This window comes from Ictalurus furcatus, chromosome 10 (genome assembly GCF_023375685.1).
Source record: "Ictalurus furcatus strain D&B chromosome 10, Billie_1.0, whole genome shotgun sequence".
NCBI classification, from domain to species: domain Eukaryota; kingdom Metazoa; phylum Chordata; class Actinopteri; order Siluriformes; family Ictaluridae; genus Ictalurus; species Ictalurus furcatus.
The window spans coordinates 19,192,076-19,206,342 of NC_071264.1; the positions used below are offsets into that span (position 1 = coordinate 19,192,076).

Below are 14,267 nucleotides of genomic sequence, written 5' to 3' on the forward strand. Positions count from 1 at the left end.
ACACAATTTTAAGACTAAAGCACAAGAAAAAGAAAACCCGCTCTAGTGGAATTGTAAAGGAGAAACCGTGTTACTGTGAGAAAATAAAAACAGTACATGTGTGAAATATGAAGGGGGGGGGGGAGGGGGTGGGGGGGGGGGAGGGGGTAGGGGGGACCACAAACAATACAACAGGACTGGCAAAACATGAAAGGTCCATCCCAAATGCTAGTGTTAATACACACACACACACACACACACACACACACACACACACGAGCAATCATGCTAATTAGCAAGCAGGTTTGCTCTTTATACAGCGTCCCTAATCCCACATTTTCGCAAAGGCAGTCTACTAGCATTTGAGACAGCCAAATCTCTCTAGGATTCCAATCCCTTAACAACTCCCTTTCAATTTCAGTAGTTTACACAGTTTTACTTAAATGTTATGAAACTTAATTTATAACATCAGGCACAGCTGTATGTCATTAGCTCTCAAGCAATAGAGAGCAAAATTCATTAGCTGTGCGTACAGTGGACATCAAATAAATCACAAGCTTTAAAGTGATGTTTCAGTCAAAAATGAAGTGTACAAAAAACCCCCTCTAGCAGTATGAAGGTTGCATGATGCCAAAGAGGTGGCTACAAGTTTCCATTACTTGTCAGCTATGTTAGCTGCAGTGCACCACTAAAGAACAAGGAGCAAACAAACCTGACAAAGGAAAGGATTTCATATTCATTTCATTTTTGGCTGTTCCTTTAATTTCACGCCATAAAAAGCCATCCTCATTAGCAACCTTTATTTAAAAGTCCCAAATTATTCAACCTTTTTATATAAAAAAGGCAAAAGGTCCATTATAGAGTCATTTTAGTGCCAAAAAAATTTAGTATTGAAATCTACAAACACCCCAAAGTTGTTTTTTTTATTTTTAACTATCCCCCAAAATGTTTAATTCCTCTCCTACCACAGCAATTTACCAACAATTTTTAGTAAAGAACATCACATCATAATTTATCAGTTCATACTTACATTCAACGTTGTGGTACATTAATTTCAGCTTAGGCTTACCTATATTCTCACCAGCCTCTCTCGACGTTAACAAGAAACCCCCACCTTTGTGTTACAAATGGCTGACATTGAGACACCTTCCATAAATGTTACAGAAGACTTTATCGTGTCAATGATTACAAACGTTTTAAGTCAGTTTACGTGGCAAATCCACCATACACATCTCTGTGAAGGAGCTTTTTTACCACAGAAACAATAATGTAGTAGAACATTCAAAATGAAATTGTCTAAGCTCCCGTTATCTATTGGCCCACACTTCCAGGATTGGCAGATTCAGGGGTTACAGTCCATTTAGATCTGAGGAGATGAGTGTGAACTGGCCTGTTCCTGTAAAGCTTCCTGATAAAAAGGAATGTTTTACTTCTCATTCTTTGCCTATACCTGAAGAAATTGTTGAGCTGCTAGCCATTATGTTTTCATTACTTGCTAGTTCAATTATTACTAGAAAAAAAACTTCAGAAGCCAAACATCTGAGGTAAAAAGGGGACATTTTTACATTTGGCACAAAAATGACTCCATATTTGGTGCTGTTTCAAAAGTGATTTAACAAAAAATATAAATAAATAAAAATAAATAATAATAAAAAAAAAAGTGTAAAGGCCAACTAAACACCCATGTTGGCTCAAATCACATCTGTGTAGCGTGGTGTGGGTTTCTGCTGTTAGGAGGTTAGTGAATATAAATATACTTTTAGGTGTTGGTTTTATGTCATATTAGGGTGTCTAACCACCAAATATTTTTAAGACTCAAAGATATGTTTTTACATGGAGAACAAAGCTTCTGGTTTATGTTTGTAGTGACGTCCCATAGGAGGGACAAATTCACTTAAGTGGACAGTCCATGTCAATCCAAATTCAAACTGAATTATTAATGATTAAAAACTTGAATATAAGGCTTAGTAATGTGTATCGATTCCAACTAAACGGAAAAATACAGATTACGCCTTCTATAGGCAATAATAGCTGGTATACATGGGGCTTTATTAGCTTGTACTAACAATGCAGTTTTGTGGCTGCATGTCAAATTTAAAAATAAAAAGCAGGGGCTTGGTTATCGCTGATGACTTTGCCTCTCTGATAACAGTCTTTAGGCCTTTGTTTCTTGCGAGACAAAAGTAACACGACACACTCTTGGCAACAGACTGAACAGCCGGCGGGTCAGTGTAGTTTTGCATTGCAGTGCGTGTTGAATACAAAAAGCACGTCCTCAATCACAGCTTCTGAGACTCTTGCCAAAGCACTACATCCTTCACCTATGACTCCAGTGAATCTGCTAAAATAAAGAACACAACACAAAGCCAAAAGAGGAGTTTCAAATGGTGCATAAGGTTTTAAGGAAACATTGTGATGATGAATTGTAAGAGGAGATGTGGCAACCCTAATGTGAGGTAATAGTCAATATTGTTCTTATTATCAACACACAGTGTCTGTTCAAATAGTCTAAAATAATTACTTATCCTTAAGAAGACTTTTAGTGGATGAGGACTGCATTGTGATTTTGCTAAATGCTTATTTATTATTATTATTATTATTATTATTATTATAATAACTGGCCATGAATCATTAATAAGCAAAAACTGTACCATCTTGAGGAGGGTCTACATTAATGTCCTCCGTCTCCGTGTCATCCTTCATCTCCGCATCCTCCTCCTCTTCCTCCTCCTCCTCCTCCTCCAGCTCTCTGGCGATCAGCTGTCTGGCCAGTTTAATGTTAAGTCCTTCATTATAATGCATCTTCCTCATCATTTCAAACTGCTTCTTTTTAGCTGAAGAAAAGAGAACAGACACAAAAGAACCTCAGAGTCAGTTCAGATCTAGGTGACCTGTGGTTGTGTTTCATTATTGACTGGAGCAGATCAATCACAGGAGCCTCATTTCTCTTTCACATTCCTCTGTGTGTGTGTGTCCATAATTAACTCCACAACTATTGACATTCTCGTTAAATATAAGCAGCAGAAATACCTTTGTTGTTTATTAGCAGGGCTCATCTTCATGGCAGAGGTTGCCAAAATTGTCTCTATATGACTTTATCCTGTCTGCTTCTCTGTCCACCTCTCTTGCCAGTCTGTCACTCACTCCACTTGTCTGTCTATCAATTTGTCCCTCTCTCTGACTGTCCGTTTCTTCGACTGTCAGTCTCTCAATTTCTCCAACTGTTTATCTCTCAGAATTCTCATCTGTCTCTCCAATCTTCTCCCTTTCTTTGTCTGTTCTGCATCAGTTCTGAAGCACCCTAAAACTCAGATAAAGCCTCTTGGACCAGTGTAGAACTGTGATTTTATACAATATTGGTACTGGAGACAGAAGTCCTGATGACCCACCCTGTTCCTCTGGACTGAGCTGCTCTTCCTCCTCACTGCTCTCCTCCTCTTCCTCCCGCATACACCGAGGACCCGAACCTTCAGCCGCTGCCAGTCTGCACACAGAAAGAGTGGAATACTCATTAATGAATATATACAAAGAGAACAGACACATACCCATACATTAATACACACAACTGAATTGTGTCAGTACACACACTGACACGGCCAAATATCTTGGAATTTTGCATGCAACAAGTCCAGCAATGTACCTCTGTAGCTGCAAGTATAAAAATATACTTTAGAAATGTGTGACTAATTTTGTAATATTAAGGACCATGATGCACCACACAGCCAAATAAAATATTTGTCTTTGCAGCCAGCGTTTCCCAACCTTTTTTCAGTCATGGCACCCTTTGAAAATTAAAAAAAAAAAAAGTGGCACCCTACACAAACACCAATGCTAGACAGCGTTAAGCCTGGTTTATACTCGATGTGTCCGCAATAGTGCGAGGGAGCTCGCTGCAAAACTGACGTCATCATGGAGTAGGCGGTCGATCGCGTTGAGTGCGCGAGGCCTCATTCCGCATGGCAGTTTTCACTGCATTTTTAAAAACTTGCCACACTGCGCCGCTTCCGGCAATCAATGACTTCGAGGTGACTCTTGTCGAAAGGTACGACTGTACAGGCATCTCTATGATCCATCCATGCGGGACCAAAGAGATAGAGATGATCCATCCATGCGGGACCAAAGAGATAGAGATGATCCATCCATGCGGGACCATAGAGATAGCCAGATGGCACAAAACTCATGGAAAGGTTATTTTTTTTATTTTTTTATTTTTTTTTTTAAAAAACAGTGATTTCGATTAGCTTTGTACAAACTGTTGAAAGAATAAAGCCAAAGCTGAAAGCTTATTTTGGGGGGTGCACCATGTTTTCATTCATCAGTATCTTCACAAAGTCTATCTAAACATAGTCACTACACTACACCTTCAGACAGTGATTAAACCTCATTCTTTTGTATTTATACATAGAGACTTTTACACTGATGGGTGAACAATCACCTGATTTTGTAAATGTGAGAAATGACATTTGCAGGAAGCTCCCACTTTTTGCTGATGTCTACAGTAATTTCTAACATTTACAAAATGAGCCTACAATAAATAAGTCTATTTAATGAAAGTAAAGGTCCATGTTTAATAAAAATCTTAATGAAATGAATGGAAAAAAAAGAAAAAGAAAAAAAACGAGGCTTAATTTAGTTTTATATGTTTAGTTTTATGTTCTCATATTTATAGCTGTATTTTGTTGTAATGTGACAAGTGATAATCTCAAGGTTTACTGGGTTTTTATTGATTCTTTGCTCTTTTTTTTCATACTGTGGGTTTTAGTGAAGTTTACTGAAAACTAACATCAATAACAACAAACAACAATGACTCCTCAGCATTCAGCAACTCCACGCGAGACGCCACGTTTGTAAGCGTTATTATGGTTGTTCCAACAAACTACTACTACTCTCAGCTACTTCCACTTGGTTTATAGGATGATTACTCCGAGTCGCCCCATTTCGTTAAAAAGAATATTACAACGGCGAGCGTGTCAAGCATAAATGTCTGGTCCGTTTGGGGAGGTGCGCACACAGTGAGTGGAGGCTCACGCTACAGAGCCAGGCGGAAGTATAAACAAGGCTTTAGCTACATGAAGTTGATGGTCCAGAAGCTTCTGGAGCTTTTCTTTTAAGAAATCGGTCCATATTCTTTTGCACTACACATGCATCTTCACATGCTAATTATTAAGATAGAAAACACACATACGTTACACATACTGATGTTGATGTGCTGCTGACAGGTCAGCGAGATCATCATGCCCGAAAGTAGTACAGCCCGATACTCCTGATTTGGCTCAACACATAGCTGCAGGCATCATTTAAAGCTGCACTTGCACACTGTACTAAACATCTAAGTATGTCAGTAAACCTACGATGTTTATACTAATTAGGCATACTATTTAACATGCAGAATGTGGTTTGGGATACAGCCCTGACCTCTAATTGAATGTGTATTACTGACCTCTCGCAACAAAGTACACAGCACAACCCACATTACCAAACGTTTAGTCGCAAGCAGCTTGCAGAGAAGGCTAAATTCCCAAGTCTTACATTCATCAGCTTTAATTACATGGAATAAGGAGAACAGACTGCACAAACAAACCCTAAGGTCACCTTGCTTGAGTATTGATCAGAGAGTAAATTTGAAACGGTCCATTCTGATTGGGAGGGGTGTTATGCAAGAGATAAGATGTGATGAAGAGGACAAGGTTTTTATTTTACACACTCACTTTTTGGCAAGGTCGTCCACAGTGAGGGCTGCGTTACCTTCTGAATCACTGTGCACTTCTTCATCATCATCATCTTCACCTACCATCCTGAAAGAAAGAACAGCCATTTATGATCATCCCTACCATTCTCAGCCGAAAGGAACACATTTTATTGTGTGTGTATATTAGTAAGGGATGAATGCTGCATATTATTGCAAAGATTAAACCTCCCCTTCTCCAGAATGCAGTGTGTTGCCATATTTTTTGCCCTTTAAAACAGAATATCTCGCTGTAACTGGAGCACTGTGATATCACTACACAAGCTCAACAACTTTGGACAAAACACATTTGATATTCATATTATCATAAAACGATGACACGAAACATGGAAGCCAGAACTACTGTTCGATTGTCAACTGCTAGCCTCCACGCTAGTTGCTGGTTAATCTTCACGGTACTGGATTCTTCGGTGAATTTCGGGCCACCATACCGTTTGACTCCTACAATTCACACTCCAGCTTATTGTAGAACCACTCTACTACCTTGACTCTACAACAATGCAGAGTTCTTTGGCTAGTGGGGGAGATTCTTCGTGGCTTTGCTCATGTGGGAATAAGATTTCATGCAAGAACACACACCAGGTCTGCCCCGCATGCCTCGGGCAGAGATATGCCCAGGCGGCCGTCGATAGTCTTGATTCAAGTGAGCACTGTGCGCACTTCACCATGAAGAGCCTTCGCCGCACACTAGCACGCCAAGCTAGTCTGTCAGGCCAGGACCCCCACATGTCAGCTAGTCCTGCTCTGGCTGCCACCCTGCAGCTATCCACTCCCAGTATGGCAGCAGTTTCCTGGGATGAACAGCTCAATGCATGCACTTCTCTGCCCAGTGTGCCTTGCATGGATGAAGAGGAAGTGCTTGATTTTGAGAAAGAGGGACAATTGGATTCTCTTCTTTCTGATGAAGAGGAAGCTCTTGAGGACTCCTTCTTTCTTCCCCTCGTGCAACTGGCACAACCACTCGCTGCAGCGGGATCCATGGAGGGGGTGAGCTGGGCACCACCCTCCCTCTGGCAATACAGGAGTTAGAATATTCTATACACCAAAACGTATGCATGAAGGAGAACTAAAGGTTACTTGCGTAACCCCAGTTCTCTGATCGCATTAAGTGAGGTGTCTCACCAGATATCCCTTCTTGCTATGTGAAGCGAGTAAGAGGTGTGCTTGTTTGGAGTACTAGAATGACATTGTGCAGCTCCTCTTATACTGGAGAAGGGAGCCAATCCCAGACACAAAAGTCATGCTTGCCAGTCAATATGGGCTGGCGTAATATAAGAGGGCTTCTGAGGAATATGCGGAAGGGGCATATCCCATAGTGAGACACCTCACTTAATGCCATCAGGGAACCAGGGTTACGCAAGTAACCTAGACATCTTCTATTAGCTCCCCTTTCCTTCAGCAAATTGGTGTTTGACGCACTGACTCTTTCACTCTTCAAATATGTGACGCTTTTGTCACAAATGAGAATAGGTCCCATCTTAGTAGGGCTGCCCGATTATGGCCAAAACGATAATCCTGATTATTTTGATCAATATTGAGATCTCGATTATTTATCACGATTATTAATTGATTTTAGTGACAACATATTTTTATTGAACTTTTCTCATGCCACAATATAACACACAAGTGGGCATGAGAAAACTTGAGCTGGTCAATTATGACAGAATTTAGGAACATAGTGTGAGCCATGACTAATTAATTTACCTTCTGACAAACTAAATTTAATATTTTCAGTTAATTTTACAGACTGTATGCAAAACCTGTTCCACCTTGTAAACAAATACAATAAACATCAATGTTCAGTGTTTGAAGTCTGCCCCTCTTAAATATAATTAAAGCTACACTATTAGACATTTTCCACTGTCATGGTTCTGGGCTGGAGTCAGTTCTCGAACCGCTCTGTGTATACATCTGAATAATCTCATATAGGATGATATTGGGCGAGTTCATTTACCCATCAGATGCAAAGAGCTTTAGTTTAATGGTGTTCATTACTGATGCGCTGATCAGGATTTTTACAGCCGATACCGATCCAGATGCCAATCTTTTTTTGTTTAAACTTTAATCAGGAGGTCTATCATAAACAGTTAAATGTAAGCTCTCTGCTCAAGGTCACTGTTAATTGAGTTAAAATAATAGCAGAGATACTGTTGGTTAATTGATAAATAAACAAGCATAAAATATTTATTTTTAAATATCTTAAAAACAATAGTCTAATTAAAAGTAGACTAACACAAATGATCCATATTAGGATAAAGGCTAATAGCTTTCTAAGGAAATAGCTTACTAAGCTTAATATCAAATTGATATTAAATGCAACCCATAGTAATTAAACATTATTTCATTTCTCAGTTTATTTATATTTAATGAAGTTATTATAATACGTTTTTTCATATTAAATGGTTTATTTATAACTAAGCACATTTTCTGTCTTTACATTTTAGTAGTTTTATTTGTTTATCAGTTTTAGATTGGTTCCCCCAAAACAGTGTCCATGTCTGCTGATAATATTGTGTTTTGGGGAGATTAAATCAAAACATGGAAACTGGAGTTGACTTTTTTAGTGATATCTGGCAACCGTGAGTTTAAATGACGTGAATTAGAGTTAATGAATGGAGAGTGGCAGTGTACTGTATGTTTACATACTGAACAGCTGCTACTCTTGATTATGATTGGTGAGGAATTTTTTAATGAAGAGGTTTGAATTAAACCCACCTTGTAGTGTTAGCATTATTATTAATTTACTCCGCGTGAAGCCGCTGTGTCTACACGAGCAGGTGCAAGTTCAGGTCATTTTGCAGGATCAATAAAAGGTGGCGGTTTGTGAGATCGGGAAGTTGAAGCAGATGATGTACAAATTTACTTGTCATCATAATGGCTTCTTTGCAGTACTTCCACACTTGTTCGGTTGACTGAGGAGATGAAAAGCAGTGTGAAAGTAACTGTTGCGCGGTGTAGATGCATTTTGGAGTTGTAGTTTTTATCCCGATTGTATTATACAACTCTGAATACGTCACTTGCACCGCTGCAAATAAATATTTATTCACAGTCGCACAAAGTACTTTTCAGTCACAAATGCGAGTGAAATGGTTGCACTATAGAGCCCTGAGTTTATCTGCAAAGTTTTTTCCCGTTCGGCGTGATGACGTTTAATGTCCCCGACAACCTCTGTAGTGCCATTTAGCATCATGTTAATGTCATGATTTCTCCTCGCGCAAAGTGCTGGAACTTGAAGCAAAGCTGGCAGCTTCAGGGTTTTGGCACTACAAAATGACGTCATCCCTGCGCCACTCTATGGTGATTGGCTGTAAGTGTAGGAAGCGTTTGATTTGATCTGCAGTACAGTTTCCTATTAGTGGAGGATGAACTTAAAACGTTAATATCGCAGTCGATCATGTTCATTTAATTAATTGTGCAGCCCTATATCTTAGTCAGCAAGACAGTGTTTGAATCCATGAATCTTTCATTCATGGGCAAGATTCGCACCTCTGTCATTCAGAGAATAAGTGTTAGATTCTGTGAATCTATTAGGCATGAAAGTTCATTATTTATTCATGATTACTGTATATAAACAAGCCATATTCTCCAGTTTTGTGGTCACTTTAAAATAAATTGAACTTTGTGTGCGTGTGTGTACATGTATATACACAGTGTACATCAGCTGCTTTATGCTCACCGGTTATACGGCGTACTTGGTTCATCGATTTTCATCAGACCATAGTCTTTATCAGGTGGGTGATAAGTGGCCAAGATGTTCATCTCGTCCCATTTCTGTGACTTCTTCCTGAAACGATGTGTCCAAATATGGAAAAAATCATTAACAGTGATGCAAACAGAACATTGCCCATGAGAAACGAGTGCTCTGTCCCACTTTAAAACTTTAAGTAGTAATGTATTATGTGCTATTTACAGTAAGTAAATAGCACATAATACGTACAGTAAGTACTATTCACCATTAACTCAGGATGTTACAAACATAGTTCACATGAGTCGTTCCTAAATGATTCAGTCATCTTGAACAAGCCACTAAGGTGAATGAATCAGTCACTACCATGCAATGAGTCACCGGCTGCGTCCGAAATCGCATACTACCCTACTACACAGTAAACGAAAAGCAGTACAACAGAGGGGTAGTATGTCCGAATTCTCAGTAAGCGAGAAATACATTGATGACGTACTGCATCTGGAGAGATTTTGCAGAATGCAACCGATGGACACTAAGCGGGTTAAAAATCCCATAATGCAATGGGACTGGTGTGGACGAGCTCAGAAAAAAAAAATTGTGTAAGACAGCATATCAGCTCTTTTTAAGTATTCACCCCTGGTTAAACAGGACTTGTTTAACAATACCCAAATAAATTGTCAACTTGTTGACGGTTTAAACAAGAAAACAGTTGTCACAGTGTCACCTTTTCTGTGATCATCATGCCTTAGCTGGCGGATGTAGTTTGTCTGGGATTGTATTCATACTACACACACATACTGATTAGTACATGCCATTTCAACAGCCGTGCAGTAGATACTGCATCAAATGCAGTACGTACTGTCACAGTACGTGATTTCAGATGCAGCCATTGCATCAGTAAATATGATTATTAAAAACAGATGTTACACAGGTTTATTTGATATTTGTGTGATCTTTGCATTAGTCAGTACGTCACACCTGATCTGCACCTCTTGAGTCAGTGAATCTTTTGGTTATGATTGAAATCCATTTATTTTTTGTTCAGCAGTTCAGTGTTTGAAATCAGTGGTTACAACAGATTTGCTCCTCTGTAGTTCATCAGTTTAACTTTTGAATCAGCAAATCTTTCAGTAAAAGAAAGAAAAAAAAGCAGATCTTTTGGTGACACCCAGCATTTGCTCCTGTCAATCAGTGAATCTTTCCATCATGACGGGGATTTGCCCTTTTTTCCTTGAGCAAATGAGTGTTTGAATCTGTGATTCTTTCAGTCACATGCAAAGTTCGCTCCTGTGTTATTCAGCAAATCAGTTGAGTCAGTGAGTTTAATGAGTCCTGTTTCTAGTTTATTCGGTCTGAGCTGGAGATTTTCATCTTTTCAGTGGTTTCAATGTGTTAGGTATAATAATAATTTTAATAAAAATATTTTCTAGACACACAGACATACATGTATATTATAAATTTAGATATTATTAGCTATATTACACATCTCACAATTGCTCATGATAAGGCTGCACAAACCTGAATGAATCAGTGAACAAGTCATTTAACTAAACAGACACAAATGACTCTAGTCACTTGAAAATACTCCACAATTTCAACTCTGGACAATCAGGAGTTTGGGTAGAGAGAGATGGAAACAAAGACATAGCAAGAATGTGTTCCAGTCTCTCCATATGTCGGTGTTGCAAATTGTATAAATAGTGCACCAATGGCAAAATATGCTGCTGTACTATTATAATAGCCAGTAGTGGGTGGTTTGGGACATGGCCCATGATGGAGGATCAAATCCAGTACTGGTGTTAAGATGAGATGCAGTGAGTAGGAAGGTTCATAACAGGTTTTCTTTGAAAGCTTAAAAATAAACAACATAATCAACCACGTCATCGTCCTCAGAAGATCTGCTGCTCAGCTGCACAAAGAGGCCCTGAGGATTTCTTTTTCTCTCCTTTTATGCTCAAACTATTCTGTCATGGATACAAGAGTCTCTGAAACACACAGAGGCAGCATGCCCTACTTTCCTTCGAATAGGGGGCACCGATTTATGAACAATGTCGCATCAGGGAGAGAAAGATGAAGGAGGAGGACATAGTGCTGTCACAATTACCCAAATAAAACATAATGGACAATAAATGCATGAGATGTTCACCTGTATTAAATAAAACAGCATTTATAGTCCATTTAGAATAATACAGTGACCTGTTAATATGTCTTGAATACACATGTAGATCTCGTTAAAATATTTTGTTTAATGAAATGGCAATTCGGTTCCTTTATGTTTTACATAAAGCACTGAAAGTGATTCAATTGTAATAAAACATCAGAAATGCCATATGTTCATCATCTCAACTGACGGTAAATAATAAAAATATATGCAATCACTAATATTATCCAATGAACAAGTGAATCTTTCAGTCACAAACAGTATCTGAATCGGTGAATCATTTGTGACAGCAGAGATTCACTCTTCTCCAAGTCAGTGAATCATTCAGTTACAACTGAAACTTGTCTCCTCTGTTGTTCAGCCAATTGATATTTGAATCGGTGAATCTTTTGGTCACAACCAAAATTTGGTCCTCTGTCGTTCAAGAAACAAGAATTTGAAAAATTGATCAAATTTGAATGGATCTCAAGTGAGATTCACTCGTCTGTCATTCAGTGAATCAGTGTCTGAAACACAATCATTCAGTCAAAACTGAGATTCACTCCTTTGTCACTCAGAGAAATCCCCCCCCATCAATTAATCTTTATGTCATGGCAGAAATTCACTCCTCTTAATGCCCTGTGATCCTTGGTTGTTCTCCCTAATAAAATAAAATAAATAAATGGGGGGGGGTGGGCATTCCTATAATACGTTGTACCTTTTTTGGATGCAAAGAACCTTTAATTATCCAATGAACCCTCAAAGTACTCCCCTTTTCTCCTTAGAGTAAACAGCAACATAAATTCACACAGATTCATCACAATTCAAAACAGGTGACCAAAAAAGCATAATTAAAACAAGTAGCAAAGTTATAAAAAGCAATGACACTTGACTTTATACTTCTCAAAGTATCATTGGTCTCGTGATGTTCAAGGATCGCGATATAAATATCATATGATCATAACACCCAGTCCTGATCCCCTCTTTTCATCGTCTTAATAAATAAGATCTGTATAGTACAATACACACAAATGAGTATTCCTATGATGTTGAATCTTTAAACGGTACATTTCTATTTATACTTTATTTAATTTTACATTGTCAGTGGCAACGGTCACTAAAACCCCAACATTTAAAAGTGCACTTAGTCAATAAAGCAATTTGATCCAATTCAACCCACTGTAGCCAGGCTAGTTAACCAGCCCTATACAGGGCCTTATTTTGCCAATTCGTCGTGACAGGGTGGCCGAACTGCTTCCAGACACTCCAAGTTAACCAGTGAGCTTCTTTAAATTACCAGACAAGCTCAGAAAAACCGACTTTGTGCGGAATAATCTGATAAAAAAAAAATCGACACCTAACATGAGTCAGCTAAGACAGACCCGCTTCGGTTAGCCATGGCTAAACTGCACTTTACGATGGTTCAACCCCAAATGAGTGTTGACTCCCTACCTAGGCGCACTTTATACAGCTCGAGGAATAACAGCAATCTAGTGATCTACATTAAAAATGCGGTATGTTTGTGATTAAGCCTTGGTTTTTGACAGGTTAAGGTTACTCACTGTTGATCATCCTCGGTGAAGCCGGATCCTGTCGGCTCTGTGCTTTCAAACGGAACTTCACTACACGGTTTGGTGGTGGCTTTATTTTTTAAAATGCCTTTAACGGGCCGCGGAGCTGCCATTCCCTCTCAAACCCCTTTAGCGCCGCTCAAAAAACTCTTTATAAACGCCCTGCCAGGTGTAATCTGGCTGTCAGTTAGCTTTGTTTGTGGAAATCGGAAACCAAAATGTTATGCGGAGATCCAGATAATCCCGATTTGTCTTAATCTCGGACTGGAATATCAGATTTAGCACAGAATTCTCAGACCTCTCCGTCACACGCTCCTTTCGCTCGTTTTTCAAGTGCAGATTTACGGCGGCCGGAAGTAAGGAACCGGAAATCTGTTACCGGAAGTAATTTCCCAGCCCCGAGCAAATATTTGCTAATAGTTTAGCTTGATTCTAATTTGTATTAGAATATTAATTTTAAAATATTAATTTTACTATTAATTTCTTTTCTTTTTTTCCAACAGCAACTAACATCATTAAAGTAATAAAATCATTCATGATTGTTCTCTGCGTCCAGTCTATAGAAATAATCCAGAAAAATGTCAACGAAAGTCTGAAAGTCAACTGAAAATGCTTTTTACTTTTATGGGTTTGTAGTATTGCTACGACATCTAAAACAATTCTGACATGTGTCACATTTTGCATTGTTATTACTTGTGAATTAATATGTGCTTTGGGGAGGAGAGAATGTCAGAACTTTGTGTACTTGTAACCGGCTATTTACTGATTAGTGTATGATTTTGGCGCTCAGAATAAATTCACACACTTAATCCTGATAGAAGACACAGAAGCACTCCGGCTCTGAGTTTACCTTAAACTTTACACTTCATTTCATTACACACTAATCTGAACTGTACATTTACAAACTAGATCACTTCTCTAATGCACTCACCACTCAGTGTATTATGGGTAATACACATCATATGACTACTCCAACATCAATATTCACCTCCAACACATCTCTAGCGAGAGTAGATTCGGTTCTAATGTTTAGTTTTGCATTAAATGGCTAATGTTCTAGTAAGGACATGAACTTCAGTGTTTGATCAGAACTCAAATTTTGTTGTACCTGATACTGTAAACTGTACATTTTACAAACTTGTGTCC

General features: G+C 38.7%; 1 protein-coding gene across 2 annotated transcripts; it reads right to left on the reverse strand.

Annotated features, from left to right (window-relative positions):
- Positions 1 to 145: 145 nt before the first annotated feature.
- ppp1r2 (protein phosphatase 1, regulatory (inhibitor) subunit 2) lies at positions 146 to 13,429 on the reverse strand. Of its 2 annotated transcripts, none has more exons than XM_053635224.1 (6): positions 13,113 to 13,429; positions 9,402 to 9,509; positions 5,688 to 5,774; positions 3,369 to 3,463; positions 2,631 to 2,813; positions 146 to 2,317 (listed from the first exon to the last, which is right to left on the reverse strand). In XM_053635224.1, the coding sequence occupies exons 1-6, from the start codon at positions 13,232 to 13,234 to the stop codon at positions 2,301 to 2,303; spliced, it is 612 nt and encodes a 203-aa protein (XP_053491199.1). In that variant the 5' UTR covers positions 13,235 to 13,429; the 3' UTR covers positions 146 to 2,300. The 2 variants fall into 2 exon arrangements, with proteins under 2 accessions (XP_053491199.1, XP_053491198.1); XM_053635223.1 differs by having other exon boundaries at positions 146 to 2,320.
- Positions 13,430 to 14,267: the final 838 nt, after the last annotated feature.